We start from the raw sequence: 21,767 nt of genomic DNA on the forward strand, positions 1-21,767 counted from the left end.
ATGCGCAGTACGGAGGCGCGGCCGTCGCCGCTGTTGAAGTGCGAAAGGCTGCGGCGTGTCCGTCGTCCCCCCCCCCCCCCCCGGGTGTTTTTAACGAAATCTGTGGGATTTTTGTGGAAAAATGCGTTGTCTTTCCGTGTGAAAATGTTCGTATAAAGTACCCACAAGTGCCCGCGTGGCTAAACGTGTCCTTTTCCCCTCAGAAGCTATGGGGGGCGCTGGGGCTGTGAGGGGGTGCGGGGTGAGGGGAGATGGCGGTGTGGGGAGGCGAGGGGTGAAGGGGCCGGGGGCGGGAGACGTTGGGGGCCGTGAGGAGGCGTTGAGGATGCTCAGAAGGGGACAGGTCCCTACGGCGTGGGGAGAGGCCCCCCCGTGAGCAGGGCACGGCGGGTGGTACCTGCGGTGGGGGCCTCCGGCCCTCTGGGGGAGGTGGGCTCTGCCAGGGGTGGGTGACACAGCTCCATCCGGGCCCAAGAGATCCCACCAAACTCCACGCCATAGCGCCTTTGGCTCGCCCTCGGAACTCCGGTACCCCAGGGCATGGCGCCATGCCCACGGAGGGACGCCCGAGGGGCTCCTCTGGACGCCACATACATGACACAAGCCGCGTGGCTAAGGATTAACCTTTATTATCAGGTGAGCCAAACTGCGCAGAAGTCCAAGCCAGGATCACGCCCGCGTTGTGCCAAGTGCTGGAAGAGCCCAGGAAAGCCAGGCCATGGCGGAGCTCTCCATCTCCCACCGCAGCAGGAGATCCCCACTCCTGTGTGTTCCTGGGCTGAGCCCTGGCAGGTCTCGCACCATGTCAGGCTGTCTAATGCTCCATGGGGGATGCTTGGGCTCAAAGGGGAAGTTGTTGCACCTCACAGCACAACACAGTGCTGCTGGGCTTGCTCAAGCATGCAAGAGGGTCTTTTTCCATTCCTCCTAGGGCTGCTGTTCTCCCTGTTGGGGGCTTTGCGTCAGGGTTGCAAGGGAAAATGCAGAAAGCTTTTGTTCCCCGATTCTAAAACCAGTTGAAGGCACGTGACAGGGAGCAGTAATAGTTGCCGTTGTCTTCATGGCAGGTGGATGTGATGATGAGGATGCAGGCATTGCTGGCGAGGTCTTTGATAGCAGAGAAGCGGTCAGGAATCTTGGCGGGCTTGTGCTTGTCTTCCTCGGAGTTGTAATAGAGCAGATACCTCAGGGAGTGCCCCGGGCGCTGCTGGTACCAGGAGATGCCGAACTCGCTGATATTGTACTGGGGGCTCAGGGTGCAGGACAGCCGAGCAGTCTGCCCAGGCAGCACCGACACGGAGGATGGCTGGGTCAGCACGGGCTGAGCCCCGGAAGCTGCACACACCAAGGATGCAGTTACTGATGGGCTGAGCCATGTCCCCCACCGCCCTCAGCCCTAAAATGTCCCCCTGCTCTCTTGAGGCAACCCCATTACCCAGCCTCCATCCTGCTCATCACACCACACAGCCCTGGAGCAAAATGCCCTACTCGGACTAACATCCTCCTGGCACAGCCCAGTCCTGCCCGCCACCCGGCAGTGCCCCCCCCAGACAGCAGCTAGCTCAGCCACACCACCCTTACCTGTCCCCACTGTGCCCACCAGGAGCAGGACCATGAAGCCCAGGGCCATGGCAGGAAGCAGAGGAAGGGAGGCTGTTTCGGAGAGGGTCTGCAGTGCTACACGAACCCAGGTTGCTGTGCCGCTGGCGCCGGTGAGGCGTATGTAAATGACACAGGGGGCTCAGGGACTCCGGCTCCCCGCGTTGCTCGCTTTGCTGCAGCTGGGCTTCAGGGAGGGGGCTCGAAGCAGTGGGGCGAGAGCTAAGCATTGCGACCCACTGCCCACCTTCACCCCAGGCTAGGCCGTTTCCTCCAGGTGCACCGATGCACGCACAGCCCACCCCACCACTCTCTGCCCCGGGTATGGCGGGGAGGCATCACTGACCATCTCTCCTCTCTGATGGGGGGAGCAGAGAGGTTTCCCTGTGGTCTTACACTCCGACCTTTTGCCTCGGGCCCTCTGCCACCAGGTGCGCAGGAGGCCAGGAGCCTGAGCCACACCATGCCAAGGATGCCCTGCGGTAGCAGCAGGCTGGAGGCCAGCTGGCTCTGCTGCCGCCAGGGAGAATGAAAGATAGGACGTGCCAGAGCCCCCCAGCAGCTGTCTCATCGCAGATGCAATATAAGGAAAGTTGCTGCTCCCTTCTCCATGCAGCTCCATCGCTGTGACAAGAGTGACTGCCCCGCGGCATGGGCTGGGAGCTGCCGACGGTGCTGAGAGCGCTGCCTCTTCGCCAGGGCTGCCTCAAAAACAGCAGCCACGGGCAAACATGCGGGGGTGGCTGCCAAAGTCACCTGCCAGAAGGCATTTCCCAAGGGAGCCGAGTGCGGCAAGACACAGCTGTAGCACAGCTGGTGCCTTGGGCGGAAAGACAGCAGACCGTTACAGCAAAAGGCTGCCAGACTCACCGGGCGTAAAGCCCCTCCCGTCTGTAACACCCATCGCAGGGCTCAGAGACACCACATTACACAGCCAGCCACAGTCAAAGGCTGGCCTCCCCCCAGCACGTCTCTGCACCCTCCAGCCACCAGCCCACGGCAGTCCTTCACAGCAGGGCGGTCGGCAGGCACTTCGCAGTGTCCCGTAACCAGTGGGTACCTCCTGCCCTCCACAGGCAGGCTCAGCCCCCCCCGATGCCACCACATCACCATCCAGGGATGGCCCTTTCCCTCCCCTCTGCAGCACCCAGCTCTGCTCCCAAGGTGTCCCCAAGCCAAAGACGTTTGCAAGTGGTTCCTGACGTGACTGGCCCGTGCGTGCTCTGGGTTTGAGGGAAAATGGAGCTCTGAGGCAGAGCCCTGCCTCATTAGAACACCCCAGCACCGTGTCTCTGGCACGGGCAGGTCCTGAAGAGAAGCACCACTATCATCCAAGGATGCGACGCAGCAAGTTGGACACTTGCTTTGCTGTGCCATGCTGCAGTGCTCTGAACAAGGGCTGGTGCGCCCAACGGCTCGTCTATTTTTTCCTCATTCTCTATCAGTTGGTCTAACAAAAGCAATTACCCACACCACCTTGCCCAATTTACTGTGACACAGCCTCCCTTGGGAGCAGTGAGGGGAAAATGAGAGTGAAAGGCGGTGACTGGGACAATCAGAACAGCTATAACACAGATGCCACAGAGCAGGGTCCGCACCTGTAGTGCCATGAAGTAGCAAGGTGCCAATTAGCCCTGATGGGACCATACAGCACCTTGCACACCTGGGCCGCAGGGGCTGCTGCAGTACAGGAGGGCAGCAAGGGTTGTCGTACACCTGCCAGGGGGATGTGGAGCATATAGGTGCCACACAGCAGTCCCTGCACATGCAGTAAAGCCTGCCTGTGTCCCACCTGTGCCCATCCAGGCAAACCTGCTATATCAGACTTATTTAAGCCAGGCTACAGCAGGCAGCAACAGCTGCACGAGACCAGCTCCAAAACCCACTCAAGGCTGGGGCTTTGCCTTCATGTCTTCCGACCTCGTGAAGCCCTGCCATTGCAGCATATGAGCAGCTTGTGTTTCATACAGCCAGGCCCCTGCGCCCATGCAGGTACGAGCACGCTGCAGACGCAGCTCCAGCTGTTGCCCACCAGCACTCCCCAAACTCTGCAAGGTGGTGGCAAGGTGAACATGAGTCGTCCTGCATATGTGTCCTAGGTGAGGAGCGTCACACACACACACCCTGTCACCAAGCCCCGAGCAGATCAAGTCCATGGATTAGACAGAGACTGTGAAACGAAGACCCACCAAGGCAGAAGGAAATCACATCCTCATGCAAGGAGGGGCATTTTGGAGAAAGGAATTTGTCCACGAGCAGCGAGCACTGGATATGCAGTACATCAGTGTTGTTACGAGTTCCCACCATTCAGGTCCTCCACATCTGCTGACCAGCCTGGGGACATGATTTCATCCGAATGTCTCAGCGTCTCTGCAGGAAAAGGGGATGATGCTACAGGGCCCCCTAAGCACTGCTGCAGGATCACTTGCACAGCAACATTTGGGCACCAAATGGAAGATGCAGCTGGTGCATAAAGCCATGCACATCGCTCTGACAGCCCAGGGTGCAGGGAAGTACCGGGCTGTGCAAAGTGCAAGAGTGGGTACAAGCCCAGCCCCACGCTCACCCTGTTCTGCCAGCTTTATTGCCTCCTGCATGAGGTACAAGAGGTGCTCAGTGAACAGAAGGAACTCACCCAAACGAAGCAGGTTTTATCCCAGATTGACACGTCACTGACCAAGCACAGCTATCCCTGTCAGGCCAGGGCAAAACATGGACCAGGACTTACTGCCATTTGCTGCTAAGCCCTGTGGCTTCCTCCTGCTCTGCAGCGCAGGTACAGCTGCTGTCCTGACAACTGCCCACAGCTCCTCCCTGGCTGTGAAACCCCACTACCTCACGCCCCAGAGTAGGACCGGAGCAGGCAGGGTCCTGAGGAAGGTTTTTCCAGTGGCATCCGACCATCTCACAGGGGAGACCACGGCTGCCCTTGCAGCGGCACTGGGCTCAGCTAGCAGCAGGGTGGGCAGATGTGGCACTGCAGCCCAGACAAGCTGCAGGACAAACAGCGGCAGCAGGAAACACCACAAGACTGCAAAAAGTCTGAACTTCAGAGCAGCTGGGACCACACAGACCAGGCAGCCTTCCCAAAAGGCTGTTGTTTAGCCCAGCCCCTGCTCTACCCGCCCCATCTCCCACTCCCCAGCTGCAGGAGCCTTGGGAATCTGCGGGGGCCATTCCCAGTTGCTGGGAAATCTGGCTACTGAAACCATGACAGCATCAGCTGGAAATGCAGCCCCTCCCTGGGCTCTCCAGCAGCTAACACCATCGCCATCAGGCATTTTGTCATCCCCGCTGCCTGCAGGACGGTGCCCGGCATGAGCAGCCCCCACATCGCAGGCCTGGGCCCCCACCGGAGGAGAGGAGCTCTGGGAAGAGGCATGCAAAGCGCCACGTTCGTTACGGTGAGATACGGAGGTACATGGGGAAAGCACCGGCTTTGCCTCAGCTCTGGGGGCCAGCTGGTCACCTGGACCATCTTCATCACCACCAGGGGGTGGCCCCATGAGGGGCAGGGAGGGACACGGCACCTTGATGCACAGCAATGCCCAGTGGTGAGGGAACAGGGCAGGAGAGCTCTGCCAGGGCACATCAGCATCTTTTGCCTCATCTGTGTAAAAAAAAAAAAAAGGGGAGATCTTTAACCCCTACACAATGAATCACAGAGGAAAACCATCCCAGCAGAACTAAGTTAATCACAGGGAGGGAGGCCAGAGGCAAGGATGAGTTCCTAGCCTTGCAGCTCTGAGGAATCACTGGAGGGGGCTCTGCTTATCTAGGCACAACCAGAAGAGCCATGGGGCAGAAGTGACAGCTGCCAGCAGAGCTCCTCTGCTCCCGAACTGTGTGGGGAGGGTTCCCTGGCTCAAATCCTGGCCCTTGGCTTCAGAGAGCAGATATCTGGGGCTGGTGGGAGGGAACGAGCAGACCCTGTCCTGGCCTTGCCCAGTTGGCTGAGAGCCTTTGCCTTACGCCAGACACTTGCAGCTGAAGCCACCAGTCGCATGTGGTCCTAAGCCTTTGCTCCCTCTGCTATTTGAATTGGATCCCCAGCTCTGACTACTGACGTGTGTCAGCCCAGAGGATTTCTCCATCGTGACGAACTTGGCGAGAGTTCATGGCCAAAATGTCCCTTGGTGACTCAGCTGTGATCTCCAGCTCTTTTCCCTTGTGACTGGGACAAGTTTGTGGAAGGGGACTTGGCAAGGGCCAGGGCTCACTGCTTTTTCCTACTCAAGTTTGATGAAACGAAGTTGAAGGACAGAGACACTTCATGAATCAGAACCATTTTCCCCAAATCAAAATGTTCATCCTCGCTCCTAACCTGGAGCATTCCCAGCACCAAACACCAGCAAATGTGGCTGTAATACGGCAGCTCAAAGCCCTGCCGGTGGCCACACAGGAACCCTACCTTTGCTGGCCACGACAGCGGGCACTTCTCAGCCACCCACTGTGCCTCCTGCCATGTCCATGGAGCCCCTGGGTTCAGGGTGACCACACTCATACCTCAGGTCTCATTCCCTGTCTGCAGCCAACTGCCAATAGATGGTGAACCTGCAGCCTGATCCTCATGGCTCACCTGAAGAGGAGGTGTCAGTGCAGGCCTGAAGGTACAAGTGCTCCTGAGCAGCGGTCACCAGAGGGACCTGCTTCAAGGGGTCACTCGTGTTCCCATGACATGGCCTGGACTCCCGAGTGACAAGAAACTGCACCTGCTTTCAACCCACCTGCACTGGCAGCCAGAGTTCCTCTGGCAGCTGCACCTGCGTCACCAGACATCTGCCTTCAACACCATCACCACACCGGCAGTGGCCTTCTAGAGACTGTCCACTGCATTCACCGGGAAAAGCTGTTGAAGAGACACCCAGAGTCTCCACAGCTCCAGAAGCAGCATTGCTAGCACTTGGCCAAGATGGGTCAGAAGACAGCACACACCTGCTGCAGGTGCTCCCGATGGTTCTCCTTAACAGCTTCTCCACCCAGACCAGCACACCCCAACATCAGTCTAGTATTTATTTCTTAAAGGGAGTTTGTTAAAACAACTTCATCACAGTGGTTCCTCCCTGCTCACACTGAGGCAGCTCAGCACACAGGGCACTTGGGCTTTGAGTCTCTGGCATCTACTTTTTCCCTTGGCTGTCTCTCAGGAGAGCACAAGGCACCCCAGATAAGGCCAGGCACAGCTCAGGACATTATCTGCCACCAAGAATTTAGGTCTTGACATTTAGAAGGGGCAGGACTTTCAGCACCAGCCTCCAGTATCTGCTGCCAGCTTTTACCATCTAGACCTGGATTTCCTCACAGATCCAGGCAAGGGGCCGAGAACTTGTCCAATATTCAACAGCCAGAAGTCAGCATTTAACAGATTGATTCTGCCATGAAAATTCAGCGGTTAAGCATCTGAAAGTGTCATGGTTTCACTGCTGTGCCACTAAAACTCCAGCTGAAGCCTCAAAATTCTCTTTCACACCAACATGAGGAGCAGGGTCTCCTGCTGGAGGCCAGTCTGCAGGCAGCACTCATGAGACTGTTCTGCTATAGCGACTGTAAGAGGAAAGCAGCTCCGAACTTAATCTGATGCTGGTGACCTTGAGAACATTGCGTAACCTGCTAAGGCTTTTAAGTAAGATCAGCCAACAGTATCTGAGTCGCACAGCCAGACAGGTCGTATTTTCTTAGCTCTGGGGTCAGAACAGCTCTTCAGGAAGAGGGTATTGATGGAAAAATAATTTGTTACTGAAAATACTGCAGGACATATCTCAGATTACCTCTCTCCAGCCCCTCCTCTGCCCGGAGTGCAGCCTATCCAGCCTCAGCTCAGTTGTGGACCTGCTTTTGCCGAGTCATGCAGGCACAGTCCTTGCTGGGCTGCACCTCCTGTTTGCAAGAAATAGACAATTGTGCCTTGTCCTTTAAGTAGCTGCTACTGTTAACATTTTGGTAGTTTAATTTTAACTTGGGAATTAAATAAAGAACATACACAAGTGATAGGTCCAAATAAACGCCTTTATTTCTCTGTAATAAATACAGCACTATCTGAATTCCGATGTCCCACAGGTCCAACCATTCCTTTCCTTCCCTACTAGTCCAGCAGTGAACTACCACTAGAAGACTCCTGTCCGGTCAGTCTGTTCCCTCCAGCTCATCCCCTGTCCGTCCTTCTGCTCCTTGCAGGCAGCAAGGCTCTACACCACGCTCCTCTTCCCTACAAGGGGGCAGATTCTTCACAGGAGAGAAGAAACACCTACAGGGGAGAAAGCACAGGTTCGGCATTAGGTGCATGTTCCAGCAGCTGGGGTTAATAAAAGCTCTCTTACCTAAGGTGACCAGATGAAGACGTAACTACTGACATCTGCTTTTAACAGGTGCAGTAGGAATTAGGGAATCGAGTAGGGAAAGCAGCAGGCTTCCCACAGCAGCAAGAGAGGAACCTCTAAGAGGATACAGCCTCCTCGCCTTCACAGAGGCACGGTCAGGCTCATTTCTCCTGCCCTTTGCAGTTCCCCTTTCCAGTTCCCTTCTGCATTCCAGGACACAGGGAAAGGCAAAACGGCTTCCTATTTAAAGCCCTGAAGGGCACTATAACCTCAACAGATTGCTTCTGCAACCTTTGAACCCTCTCCTGTGTTCTCCCGGCAGCAGTTCCCTCGCTGCCCCAGCCCTCCTGCGGGGACAGGGCACAGGCTCACCGTTGCTATACTTGCACTGCTTCAGAGCCTCGTTGAAGCCCTCGCACAAGGTCAGGTCTCTCTGGTTGGTAGCACATTCCAGGAACTGCTTCATCTCATAGTGGCAGGGTCCGTAGGGCGACTGCTGGTACGTGGGCTGCTGCTTGGGCTCCTGCAGGCAAGGACCTGGTTAGGGAAGGAGCTCTGGGGGCAGAGGCACCCGCTTCAGTAAACACAGCGGCTCCTTGTCACCTCTCGGCAGGAACAGCCCTGTCACCTTGGGCTGCTCGTACACCCGTCCTTCGCCGCACGGGGCAAGCAGCCCTCGGACGCGCCGGCGGTCCCCGCTCTCCAGGACTGGCTCTGCCTGCCCAGCTCCCGCCGCCCCTCCTCACCCCCAGGCCCGCGGCCCGCCGCCCCCCGGCCGCAGCCCGCCCCGGGCCCCGCCGGCCCCGGGCCCTCCCCGCAAGGGCAGGACAAGGACGCCAGCCCGGGGGGGGGGGGGGGGGGGCCGCCGCCAGCCCGGCCCCGCTCGCACCTGGGCGGGAGCCGCCGCCTTGGCCGGTTCGGAGGAGCCGCCGTTCAAGGCGCCGGTGAGGGCGCTGCCCACGACGTGTCCCACGGCGGAGCCCACGGCCACACCCGCCGCCGTGCTCGCCATCTGCGCCATCAGCCCGGGCTGCGCCGGCTGCGCCGCCGGCACCGGGGCCGCTGGGGCCGGGCTGCGGAGAGGATCGAGTCAGAGAGGGGCGGACGGCTGGGCAGAGACCCCCGGCCCGGCCCGGCCCGGCCCGGCCCGGCCGCCGCCCCCGGTACCTGGCGGGGGCCGGGGCCGCCGCGGGCCGCCCCGCGCTCCTGCCGCCGCGCGCCATCGCCTCGCCGCTCTCCTGGCCCCGCCCCTCGCGCCGCCTTAAGGGGCGCCGCCGCCACGTGACGCCGCGCGCACGCTCGGCCGCAGCGGCCGAAGCCACTCGCCCCGCCCCTCTGAGGGAAGGCGGGGCCTCTCGCCGGGCGCGTGCGCGGAGGGGGGCGGGGCGGCCCCCGGGCACCTCCCACTGCCCCCCGCGACGTCGGTGCCCCGGCCCTGCGCCGCCCGCCCCCGCCAGAGGGCGCACCCGCCCCGCGGGGCCCGGCCCGGGCCCGGGCCCGATCGGGCGCCGCTGCGGGGGAGCGGGGGAAGCGGCGGGGCCGAGGCACGGAGACGGGCAAAAGCTGGGGGGCGGTTCCGCGGTCCTTCCTCGGCGCGGAAGCGCCCCGTTTGTCTGAGCCGGGACCGCGGCGGGGCGTGGTGCGCGAGGCCGCCCGGCTGCCTGCAGCCCTGCGGCCGGGGGCTGCCTCCCGCCCCCCGCCCGGCCGACGCGGACACGCTCTCGGTGTCTGGGCTTCCACCCGCAGTATCTCCCCCAGGGAAACGGAGCTGCGAACGCGCCCGCACCGGGCAGGGCCCGGCCTGTCCGCCCCCAAGCGAAGTAAAGGCTCCCAGGGCCGATGGCTGCCCGAGCGGGCGACAGGCTCCTCTGGGGCGGGCGGGGAAAGGGGCCGCCGGCGCCGAACTGGCAGCAAGGGGTCTCCTCCAGCCCAGGGAGGCGCAGGGCAGGTGCCCTGGGCAGGGCAGTGGGGCTCTGACCCGCCTGGCCCCCTACGCCCAGGCTTGAGCCCCCCGCCGGTGTTGAACGGCCCCGTTATGAAAGGCCACCGGAGGGGCCGTTCAACGCCCCCCCCCCCCCCCCCCCCCCCGACAACAGGGGAGGGGTCACAGCGGAGGAGGAATGATTTGTACTCGTGTGACGGCTTCTGCCTCCCCAGGAGACACTGACCACAGCTCTACCCGCCCCAAGACCGGGTTGGACTTTGCGTTTCCGTTTGCCCCGCTACGCTGCAGTCCAGCTGGGACAGCAAACACGCTGTCAAGCGTGAACTGGTATCTCGCTGTGCCCAAATTCAGCACCTGCAGATGAAGCAACGTACCATCTCTGGAGCCACTGGCCCAAACGTGGCTTAGCTCGTTTTTGGGCTCCCGTCACTGGGTGAGGACCATGTTCTGCCGAGTGCTGTAGAGCCACAGAGCCTACAACGAAGGACGAAGCTCTGTGCAGCGCAGGCAGGAGTGAAGAAACAACAGCTGGGTGCAGGCAGACCGGGCAGCGGGAGGGAGCAAGGAGCCACTCCTAGCACAGCAGCTCTGCTGTGAAGGTTTCTGCAGACGTCGTGACAAAGAAGAGCTTCAAGGAGGGCGATGTGGTGCCTTTGCAAGTGCTCAGAGGCTCCTTCTCCCAGGTGTGGAGCAGAGCAGGAGAGAGCATGAAGGGGCTTGTTGGAAAAGGACAACGGAGTCGGCCTCTGTTGCATGGGAGATGATGGGTGGAGGAGAGGTGGATAATGAAGGGCTGGGAGAGGGAAGATGAACAGTCCACAGTTGGGGCAGAGAAAAGAGGGTGCCAGGGAGGAGCGTGGGGAGGAATGATGTGGTCTAAGCCATCGGCCAGCACAACAATTTTTGCAGCAGCCCTCTGGATACAAACCAGCAGATCAAGGAAACCTTTGCAAGGCGTGGACATTGCTGGGAGGTAGGAACCCCTGGAGAGATGATGATGAGCCCTCAGATTACAAACAGACAGGTTGGACGACGCCAGTTTTACCTTCAAACCAATTTCTTGACAATCATCTCTTCTCTGGCACCCCAGCTGGTCTCCGGGGCCTCTGTGGGTCCACGTCTGCTTGATGTCTCCCTGGGATGGGCCTGGTTGCCCGCTCCACCTTTGGACGTTCCTTATGCCCTGTGGAGTGAAAGACATTTCCAAAATTGAGAAGGATCCAGAAGTTGTCCAGGAAAAAAAAAAAATCCCAGCTATGTTATGTCTCCAGGGCTGGGTTCATACATTCAGCAAGTTATGAAAACCAGCTCTTTGGGCTGGTTCATTGACTGGCAGGAATTAGAGAGCTAAGTCACTGCAGGGTTGGCAATTAGCTGCCGTGTAAGTGTTTTTGTAGAATCAAATTTCCAGCACGAGGGGAAGAGAAAAGCATTTGTAAAGCAAGCTGCCCCCTCGGCGCAGGAGCTGGGCGGGCAGGGGGAGAGCTGCAGCTCCTACGCTTCTGAGGAAAGGGATTGTGCCTCAAACAAACATGACTTTGGTCTCCTCTTCTGGGGGGTAACACCCCCGAATCCTTCCTCCCGCAGCGCCGGGGAGCTCGCCTGCCCCGGGGGCTGTGCAGTTCTGCTTACAGCTGGAGCAGCAGCATTTTACATTCGGCATTTGCCTGTCTTTTGCCCACTAATAAAGAGGAGAGGGGGCCAAGCAGTTGTAAAACCAGAAAAATGCAACTGAAAAGCCGCTGCATCAGCAGCACCTGCATTTTTTCCTTTTCCCAGCCACGCGTCCTGGGGGAGCAGGGTTCCCTTCCCTGTGCAGCCCCGTCCCGCTGAGCCACGAGCACTTGTGGGGAAACAGAGGTCTTAAAGATATGAGAAAAAAAGGCAGGAGGGAAGAAAAGGGTGACCTCAGGGAGTCCCTCACTGCGAGGAAACCCCCGGGGTGAAAACTCAGTTCTCTGCCATCAGCACGTGAGCGCAGTCAACCCCATCAGCGCGTGGGGTTGGGGCTACTGTACCACGGGCTCCTCTTCCCTCCTCGGTTGTCCCTGGCCGCAGGAAGAAGCTGGGCATGAGCCGGGGGGAGGAGAGGATGGACTTGCAGGGGGCGTAGGGAATGCCAGACCTCCAGCCATCGGAAATCGAGGTTCATTAGTTCCACCACGCGCAGAACAACTTGCTGAAGGAGCCTGGGTTTCAAGCTGAGAGCGTCCCTTTAAGCTGCGTCTGGGGGACCCTTTGATTTGGTTAATTAGACGCAAAGTTTTTCTGTGCTTTGGGAGGCTGGGTATGTGCTGAGGAGCACTGCTACCCTGGGTTTACTAATGAGATAATTTATTGTGGCTGGCTGAGAAGGCTGAGTGTACACAACTCCACCCGCACACGCACCACCCACTCCAAGCCCTCTGCTCCCAGCTGGAGAGTCCTCAGCACCGGAGGTGGAAGTACTGTGCTGGGTCTCCCTGCGCAGAGCCCTGCCGAGGAGCCATCCTCCCCTGGGGGCATTTGTGCAGCAGGGCCCCGTTTGCGTCTAAATATCCCCGCAACAGTTGTCACTGCTTCCCTGGCCAAACTTCCTAATTCCCCTATTTTTCAGCCTAAATTTGATACTTGATTCAATCAAGTAGCTTTGTTTCTGCCTTTCTCTCTTCGCCTGCTCCAGAAGATCCCTCCTTACATAATTCAAGCGTTAGGGCTTGCCTACACTTAAAGGTTAATTCTGGATTTACTCAAAACCAGTCATTTCTGAAAAACTTGGTGCACTGGCCGGCCTGTACGTTCCCTCCTGTTCCCAGCAGGATCAGGTAAGACAAGGTTTGTAAAAAGCAGGTCTGTTTTTTCCAACTGCTTTCTCCCCGTTGCTCTAAAAGCAGATAATAATCTCCCCCTTCAGAGTTTGCCTTACTTAAATCCTCATGCTGTCACAGCCGAAATGTGGCTACAAAGAGATCTAGGAATTCCCCAAGCGTTTGGATTGCAAGGGGTTATTTCACAGGTAAGGAATGCAATACCCGGCCTCCCTGGGTCTCCTACGAGTCTCTGCCCCTCCATCGGGCAACAGAGAGCGGGTCTGTCTTTACCAGGCCGCAGTTTCACAGGGCATTTGCTTGGGGGAACGGTGCCACCCACAAGTGGCATGTTTCCACAGAAGCCTTCTCTGCGCAGCCATGCCACACTGCGGCACATCCCTGCCCCGTCCCTGCCACGGGCCACCGCCAGCAGGTAGCCATCTGGAGATGCTGGTGGAGCTTACTGCCTCCTGAGCTGCAGGTTTGCACTTGGAGAACCCTAATTATTGCATGCAGGGGCAGATCTGGGCAGCGCTCTGGGTGTACCTGAATTTAAGTTATTTAGGCTACCAGCAAATTGCATGGGATAGTTGCTCAGGGATCTGGGCAAACTATTCAAAGCAGAAGAAAGCGTCTGATGAATTAGCCAATATTTTTGTTTGTGGACAGTCCCCCCTCCAAAAAAAGAAAACCTCCAGTTCTTACCAGTGTGTTTGCTACTCAAAATTACTCCATGAATCATTTATGACTGAATGTCTTGCAGTCAGTGGGTTTCTCGTGTCCTGCTTTTATTTTCATCTTTGAGCTCTGGCTAGTCCTAATTTTGCTTGTGCCGAGTGGCTGATTTCAGTCCCCCAGGTCCATACGGAGCTTTCAGGTCAGATGTAAATATGCAAGCACTACGTTTTTATCCTATAAAGTTTTTTGCAAGCAGAAGTTACAACTGACAAATAATAATTAAAAAAAAAAAAAATCAAGCAAGTTGCTACCACTAAAAGGAATTCACAGATTTCTCAGGAGCAGAGGGGCATGTTTCCCGCAGTCCTGCCTCGCCGCCGTTCCCCCGAGGGATAGCAAAGCAGCAGCGCCAGAGGTAGGTGATATTCAATGGCATCACCACTGCAGCGTGGCACACAGCCCTATCCACACTGGATGCCACGGGCTTTGAGCACACTCTCCCCACACAGACCTCTTGCTGTCTGCACCCTTCCTCTCTTTTTAGCCAAAATACAATGCTGTGGAATGAAGTAACTGTACTGCAAGAGTCAGAGATGAGAAAAGGGAGGAAGAAAAAAGTGAGGTGTCTAACTGGAGGAGCTGCAGATGGTGGGACGGGACGGGACGGGACGGGACGGGACGGGACGGGAAGGGAAGGGAAGGGAAGGGAAGGGAAGGGAAGGGAAGGGAAGGGAAGGGAAGGGAAGGGAAGGGAGCACTACAGAGTGCCGTTTCAGCTTTCAAGTCTTGTGCTCCCAGGATCTGCATGCCATTTCTTGGATGTGGTTTGCCCTGAGGGCAATCTCAACAGCTGTGAAGTGTCAGCAGATGAACAATGTAGTTTTCAATAAATTTCACAAAGCAAATGAAAGGATTTTAACTCATTCATGCTAGCCCACTTTTGGTCTGAAGGTTCTTCCGGACCCAAATCCATTCACATCACAAGTGTTTCCCGTTTGAACCCCAGGGCCTGACTGCTGGAGCACACCTGAGCTAGACTGCTCTGCTCCGGGTTTCCGGAGAGCAATTCCCCATCAAGAAAGGCTTCTCTCAGCCATGCCCGTGGGTCCTGGGAGGTGTAGGTACATCTCTGCATTTACCTGTTCCACTTAAACCCACCCTGGTGACCCGCGGGTGGAGGAAAGTATCAAATATGGAATATAGATGCCCTCATCTTCTGGTGGGGAAAGAGGAGGTGGTAGAAAGAGAAGTTCACCAGATCTCCTCTTCCCCAGTGGCAGCTGCATCTCAGAAGTTCAATCTCCTTTGTATCCACACATCCAGAAGCAGGGCTTGCGGACTCGGAGGCATGTTCTGATCCCAGCTGAAGGCTGATGCCATTAGTTGTAACTTAAAGAAGGGCTTTTTGTGTCCCAAAAGTCAGCCCTAGTCAAGAAATTACCTCTTCCAAAACACCTCCAGTGTATCCTCAGATCATGAGGATGACAATTACTGTAAGCTCTGTGAATTCACCTGCTAAATATGGAACAAGATGGCAAACCTTAGCTTGGAGATTTTGTTTTGTTTTCTTCACGGCCGCAGAGCACCCTGTAAGCAGTGCAGCTAAAAAGCCAGTGCAGGTTTGTTTGGTGTGTGTCTGGAGGATCTGAGCAAGGATCCTTTCCTCTAGCTGGGACCTGCCAGGTGGTTTCAGGGAGCCCCAAGCAGCGAGCTCACATCCCTTGCAGGAGATAACAGTGCTGAGCAGGCCCTGGAGGGATCTCACACCTTTACATGCTCCCTGCTTTTCCTGTGCTGTCCCAGTCGATGGGCTTGGCATTTCCTCCTCGCCCAAATGTCTACCCAGAGGCTGTTTCCCTCCACTCTTGCACAGCTGCTCCCTGGCTGGTCTGGTTTCCCTCCTCTCTGCTGCAGACACAGAGCAAACATCTCCAGAGAGCGCGCTTGGTGGTTCCCCAAGCACAGCTCCGGCGATGGGGGGGGCTGAGGACTCAGAGGCGTCTGTAGTAAAACAACACGAGAGCAAATACGGAAGCAAGAATGGGGTCTGTGTGTAAGACAGAGGCACCTGTGACCTTTTAGGAGGCTGTTAGCACCAACCCATGAACAGCTACTGCTTTGAATCAGATTATTACAGTAACTACCTCCCCCCATTTGCCCCTTCCCAAGCAAAGACATAGCCCGTACGGCAGCCGGAGAGATCTTGTGTGATGCTGCAGCCTTTACACAAACAGTTCACAGCCACCTGTGATTCAGGTTCCTCTGTCTCAGCGCTCCAAAATGTCTCGTGAGTTTTAATCACCACATTGCTCTCCCTGCCCTACTGAGGCTGTCCAGCCATCAGCTTCCAACATCTCTTCCCAGTCGCATACTAAATACTGGAGCCCATCTTTTCTTTCCTCTGTAGCAGCAGCGAGTGGTATCTCCTCTTCCTCTTGCTTCCCCTGCAAATGCGCATGGAAGCCTGGTCGTGCACTCCGGTTTGTCAAGATTTCTGCTGAAATGTTCTTCTTTCAGCTGCAACCTCAACCATACAGTGCTGAGCTCAACGCAGAGACCATCCACTGCTTCCTCCGTAGGAACAGTGCATGCTTTTTGTCTGGCCTTTGCAAAATTGGTGGCCTGAGCAAACACCACAGCTCTCTGCAAAGGCTGGGCACTGTGTATGTCGTGCTGGATTCATTCCCAGCCGTGCGCAAGCTCTCGTGGTGCTCCTTTTAGACTGTTCTTCGGAGTCTTCGGTTTGGTCTCTGGATACTTCCCTGGATCTGAGGCTTCTACACTGAGTTTGTGATAATGCAGTCTCAGAGTTCAGCAATTGCTGTCCAAGAGAAAGTGGAAAAACATCTTGGGAACTGAGCTCTGCCACAGTCTGGCAGCCAATTTATTGCAGTGACATTTGTTAGTGGCAACGCAGTGTGGGTCACAGACACGTCCTTCCCCATAGCATCTAGGGTAGCATGAACTTCGAATTGCAGGGCACTGCATCACTGCTGCATAAACTAACAGCTGTGAGAGCCACTTTGCATCCCAATGGGAGCCAAGAGAGCACTCACACCACCCAAACCCCACACTTCCATGATCTCTCTTCCTGGTTATTTCCTCTGGACTGAGTTTACTTGCTCTCCTGTCATTCTTCCCTCCTGGCTCACATCCTCACTGCTTTCACATGGCTTCATTCAGTCAGAGCCCACAGCACTGCCCTGATGCTGGGCAGATGCCCCATGGATGCCTATTTCTGCTCACTCAGCACCAACCAGCCCAGCTGCTTCCCTGCCATGAGCACAGCCACCCCCCGCTCCTTCCAAGATGTGGGGAGCACTCTCTCCTTGCTACTGCTGGCCCTGGCTTGCCAAGCTGGCCTGCACATTCCGGGGATGGACACCTTCCACTCATCACGGGAAAAGCACACCCTGGGATGATGCCTGAGCAATGCGGAGGGGCAGAAGGGTCCCAGCAGCGGCGAGGTTGAGCCGAGAGGGGCTGGGGGAGTGGTACCTGTTCCAGGGAGGTGCTGACGAGGGGGGAGAGGGAGAGAGGTGGGTGGTTTGGCTGCTCTGACTAGAAACATGTGTGAAGAAAAGCCTCGACCCACACCCTGAATTCCACAGCTCGGCTTCGGGGACAGGGGGAGGGAGAGAGGACAGGACGGGACATTTCCAGCAGACCCGCGACTTGTTCCTAAAAGCCTCATCTCACCAGCCCTGCCTGCCTCCTCCCCCATCATCTCACGCTGGGTTTTATTAACGCAGTCCCCCTTAGGCTAGAGGGAATCACATCCCAGGAGACATTCCAGTCTCGGCTCAGCTTCGGAGGGGATCAGAGGGAGCCAAGGGTGGGGGGCGTTTCACCAGGATGTTTCATTTGCAGAGAGCTGGCAGGTCGGGAGCGCTGCAAGACGGCACTAGCAGCCTCCTTATCAGACACTGAGCAGCCGCAGGCTGGAGTCGAGTCTCTGCTCTGTTCTCACACTCCAGCTCTGTATCTCCCAAAGACCAGTTATTTCTGCTCTGACCAGGCTGCTGGCTGGAAGCTCTTAATCTGGGCACTGCTGGGTGCTGGGTGCATGCCCGGGCACGGGGGCTCTGGGCAGGGAGTCTCGCCCTTTTGCTCAGATGATGAACACAACTGTTGGCGACGTGCAGCCAGGTCCAGGCTGCCGCAGGGGCTCAGCCCGGGGTCAGCACCCTTCCCCGTGCACCAACAGGGCCTCAACCACCAGCTCCTTGCAGCCATCATGATCTGCACCAGTTGGGGCTGACACCTCTCGCCAGGAATGGGAGCTGGCTCCCCGGTGTCTGGCTCCTCAGGTGAATTGTGGTGTGCCCTGAGACTACGCCAGGAAAATGCCAGCAGATGAAACTCCGTCTCAGGCCAAGAGACATGAAGATGGATGTGTTTTCCTTGCCTGGCTTATCTCGCAGGCAGTGCTTCTCACCGGAGCCCGGCACTGTTTGTGTGTGCTCGGCTCCTGGCACAGGGGCAGGAGATGATTAGACAACAAACACTGTGGCGTACCTCACCCGGGGCTGCAGCTTGCCCCTGCCCTGCCGAGACCACGGCCCAGCAGGGAGTTGCTTCCTGGGAGCCGAATCCCGGGGTTGGCTGCAGGGGGAGAAGTGGGAGGAAGAGTCGCACGACCCTGCAGCTGCCTGGTCACCACATGAGCTGCAGCGCGAGCTACATGGGGGACGGGGCTGTGGCTTGCCTTAGCTGCTCCCCCAGGGACCCACTCCTGGACCGGACCCCTGTGCAGATGCAGCGCACCTCTGCAAGGTGAGGGGCAGGACAGTCCTGCCACCATATCGCTTGTTCCTAGGTTGGAGGAGGCGGCGGTGCCAGCCCAGCAGCCCTGCAGGTAGTTGTGCACTCAGCCCAGGAGCTCTGCTCCACGCGTGCCCCTTGGTTTCGTGAGGGCAGTACACCAGGCAGATCCCAACCTCAGCATACTCTGCACTGCTGGGTTCAACCCAGAATTAAGGTCAAGGAAGTGGTTTTTTTAAAAGGCAAAACCAAATAAATGAAAAATAAGCAGTAGTGGATCAAGCAAAACTTTCTGGAAATTCATACTGAGACTGTTACATTGGCCTAGTTAAGCTGAAGTCTGGAAAAAAATCAAAACGTTTTACTTTGGCATTTTCAAGGTGCGCTGTTTGGATCCAGGACAGCCTGCACAATTCCAGCCATTTTCATTTAAAAGATTTTAAAAAGCTAAAAATAGCTTTGAAGCAAAGCATTTTGCTGACCAACAGACATTTTTACATATTACTTTACTTTACATATTACTTTACCTTTCCACTTGTGAGTCCAGGCCCAAAGGCCAAATTTGCCCTAACTCCACGTCCTCTTCTTTGCCCCCTCCCCATGCCCATGCTTTGGGCTGCCAGCTGAGGAGGAGAACCAAGTAATTCAAGGCCTGTTCAAGAAATACTCCTGATCCCTGGTGTTTACAAGGGCAGTTCACTGTGCATGACCCCCAGCCTTGTTTGCACCTACCACCACCTGTACAAACACCCACTTTGGCTGCCCAGGAGAAAACAAGATGCCAGGGCCAAAGAAAAGGGGAATCCCAAAATGGCTGCCCAGGAGAAAACAAGATGCCAGGGCCAAAGAAAAGGGGAATCCCAAAAGCAAGAGGGTGAGAACAGAGGCTTGCCTGATGGGAATGTGTCCCTGCTTGTCACCCACTGAGCAGTGATGCTGGAGACACCAATTCATGAGGCCATCACCTACAGAGAGGACAGGAAAGACATTAGAGAAGATAAATCAAAGGGGTTTCTCTGTGCTGGGTATTTGGCTCCTGGACTCTCCTCCAGCTGCTCAGGGAAATGCCCAGGAGGTGTAAAGCTCCATGCTGACTTTGCAGGGAACCTAAAACCAGGTCCTCAGCCACACAGAATACAGCCGTGAAAGTCACACCAGGGAGGTGGCAGGAAACAAAGGACTTTGGACAGACAGGCTTCATCCATTTAAATTCATTTTCTTTCTCACTTCCCTGCCCTTCCCCTTAGCTCTCATCAGAGAGCTCTTCCCCCACCTCCTCTCAGTCTGAAGTGCCTTACAGCAGTTTCACGCCCAAGTGACCCATGGACTGAAGGAGTTATTCCACCTCCTTGCTGCTCACAACAGAGCAGAATCGGACCCACTGTTCCCTTCCTCCCTCTTGCACAGTCTCTTTCCACCAAACACCTGCTGGGAAGGGGGCTGCTGAGAGACGTTAGCCCCGGTTGGTGGTTCCTCTCGAGACTCATGTCATGATGCCACTTCGCTTGCCCAGGCGTTCACAAGGTCCCTCCTTGCTGGAAAGCCTTAGGGGACTGGAAGAAGAGCTAACGCTTGTGGCCAGAAGGACTTGGAAAACCCATCACAGCTCTGCCACTTGCTAGGACTGGAAGGCATCGAGGCAGGTGCCAAGCAAGAAGACCCATGAGTGGGGATGCTGTATCAGCAACATCAGTGACCGGCAGGACCTTCCGATCACGAAGGCTTCCACTGAGCTCCTGCAGCCATCACAAGACCCTTGAACCCCAAATTTGGCTCCAGTCTGGCAGGAGCTGCAGGAAAGCAAGCAGACAGTGCCTGCACTGAGACATGTCAGGCTGTCGGTGCTCTAGGGCTGGGGTGAGAGCCCTGTGGTCACCTGCCAGCAGCCTCTGTACATTCAGCAAGCTGCAAACTGAGGTAGGGATGAGGACTGCATGGACAGACAGTGGCTGAGAGAGCTCCCAGCACAGGAGTGCTAGCAAAAAGGACTTCTGCAGGCTGCGCATAGGGCCCTCTGCAGAAGGTGAGCACACAAGCCCCCAAAACACCCAATGGGCCATTTTCCCGCTGCTAAACTCTACTTACTTGGCTGGGAAATATTTGTAATCCCAAACACACCATGCGCTTTCTTTTGTGTTAAGTGCCTTGGCAGGAGCCAGCAGTTCTCACATGCGGTCCCATCTCTGCAAGGACCGTGTTTCCCAGAACACCCCCTTCAAAAGTCTCCCTTAATTAAGAAGAGCCAAACTGCCTGTCGCTGCCTCACAGGCTGCTCCCACGCCTCTCCCCGCTTCCCCAGGGCACCAACAGGCTCCACTGCCATGGGCTGGAAGGCACCAAGCTCCCAGAGACACCAGCATTCAAAGAAAAGACACTAAAGAAAAGAGAGACAAAGGCAGAAAGGCTTTTCTCACTGGGACCCAGCTGTCTGGCTCAGAGCAAGGCAAGAAAGTAGGATCTGCTCTGCATTCCTGGGGCACAGCCAGAATAGCGGGAGAAGGGTAAATTCCACAGTGTAAAGTCTGAGCCCTGTGAACACCAGCCCCTCGTTTCTTCCCTTTTGCTTCTTCCCTCCTTCCCTCTCCCCTCTTACAAGTAAGGCCTCGGGGATACGCCAAACACACTGCTCCGGTGTGGGGACACCTAGCTAACAGCCCACTAGCTGAGCACGGCAGCACCTTCCAAGCACGGCCACGACCAGGCTCTTTCTTTTCACATCTGCTTACCGTACCCAGTATTTACATCCTCAGTATGGTTCCCATAAAACAAAACATGAACAACTGATCACAGACAAATAAAACAGTAATACCGTCTGAGATGTCAGGAAGCCTTACCCACTCCCTGCACACCAGCCCAGGCAGCTGAAGATCAAAGTTTTCCTATTTGCATACATTTCTTGAAGCAATTTGCAGCTAAACTGGGTCTACTGAGGGGATGCTGACACAGTCCAGGGCTTCTCCCATAGAAACAGGAACCAAGAAACCAGATCTGTGCATTGCTGCCTCCATCTCCAGGTGGCTGAGCGGATGGAGGCTTTGGCATCTCCAAAATGAGGGGTGTTCCCTTCCTTCCCCTACCTCAGCATCCCGCAGAGGGAAAGCCGCCTTGCAAATGGTAAGTGAAGGGCTAGGCACACACAGATGGCTTCAGCAGACCTCCGCACAGGCAATGCAGGGATGCAGACACATTTAAACCCAGAGATCAGACATTCCCCATGAGGACTGAGCGATCTCGGTGGGCACTGAGGGTCTAAGAGGATTGTTTTTAGGCCTTGGTACCCCTAGGCAGGAGAGGTGGAAGACACCTTTAAACCGACCCGTGTAAAGCCATCCCATCCCAGACAGAAACCAGTTGCAGGACTGGAAGTGACTCCAGCAGCTGCTCCCTCGCCTGCAGATGCAAAAGCCGGGCGGCGAGGCAGAGTTATCACCTCCGGGGGAGCAATGCACGGCCCCAGGGACCTCCACAGCCTGCTCCGGGGGGGGGGGGAACCCGGTTGCACGGAGGCCAGGGGCCGGTGCCGGGCAGGCGCGGGAGGGGGGGGTCCCGCCCGTCCCGCCCCGCTCCGCCCCGCCGCCCCCGGCGGCGGGGCGGAGCGGGGCGGGACGGGCGGGACCCCCCCCTCCCGCGATGCCGCCGGGCCGTGTCCCCCCGGCCCGTACAGCCGCGGCTCGG

The 21,767-nt window shown here is 56.8% G+C and overlaps 2 protein-coding genes across 2 annotated transcripts; both read right to left on the minus strand.

Annotated features, from left to right (window-relative positions):
• Positions 1-619: 619 nt before the first annotated feature.
• On the minus strand, positions 620-1,887 carry LOC143167448 (pre-B lymphocyte protein 3-like). The gene is made up of 2 exons (XM_076352890.1): positions 1,582-1,887; positions 620-1,335 (listed from the first exon to the last, which is right to left on the minus strand). Exons 1-2 carry the CDS (start codon positions 1,628-1,630, stop codon positions 1,007-1,009), a joined length of 378 nt encoding a protein of 125 aa, XP_076209005.1. The 5' UTR covers positions 1,631-1,887; the 3' UTR covers positions 620-1,006.
• Positions 1,888-7,587: 5,700 nt separating this feature from the next.
• CHCHD10 (coiled-coil-helix-coiled-coil-helix domain containing 10) lies at positions 7,588-9,029 on the minus strand. Its single transcript, XM_076352886.1, has 3 exons — positions 8,806-9,029; positions 8,289-8,439; positions 7,588-7,843 (listed from the first exon to the last, which is right to left on the minus strand). The coding sequence occupies exons 1-3, from the start codon at positions 8,935-8,937 to the stop codon at positions 7,824-7,826; spliced, it is 303 nt and encodes a 100-aa protein (XP_076209001.1). The 5' UTR covers positions 8,938-9,029; the 3' UTR covers positions 7,588-7,823.
• Positions 9,030-21,767: the final 12,738 nt, after the last annotated feature.

This window comes from Aptenodytes patagonicus, chromosome 15, assembly GCF_965638725.1.
Source record: "Aptenodytes patagonicus chromosome 15, bAptPat1.pri.cur, whole genome shotgun sequence".
Classification (NCBI taxonomy): Eukaryota; Metazoa; Chordata; class Aves; order Sphenisciformes; family Spheniscidae; genus Aptenodytes; species Aptenodytes patagonicus.

Excerpts from the sequence above, each read along its gene's own strand:
- CHCHD10 (XM_076352886.1), bottom strand. The coding sequence starts at position 8,937 with ATGGCGCAGATGGCGAGCACGGCGGCGGGTGTGGCCGTGGGCTCCGCC. Across the intron at positions 8,440-8,805 it reads AGGCGGCGGCTCCCGCCCAG|GAGCCCAAGCAGCAGCCCAC; the intron begins GTGCGAGCGGGG and ends CCTTGCCTGCAG. Across the intron at positions 7,844-8,288 it reads GCAGTGCAAGTATAGCAACG|GTGTTTCTTCTCTCCTGTGA; the intron begins GTGAGCCTGTGC and ends TCTCCCCTGTAG.
- LOC143167448 (XM_076352890.1), bottom strand. The coding sequence starts at position 1,630 with ATGGCCCTGGGCTTCATGGTCCTGCTCCTGGTGGGCACAGTGGGGACA. Across the intron at positions 1,336-1,581 it reads GGTGGGCACAGTGGGGACAG|CTTCCGGGGCTCAGCCCGTG; the intron begins GTAAGGGTGGTG and ends TGGTGTGTGCAG.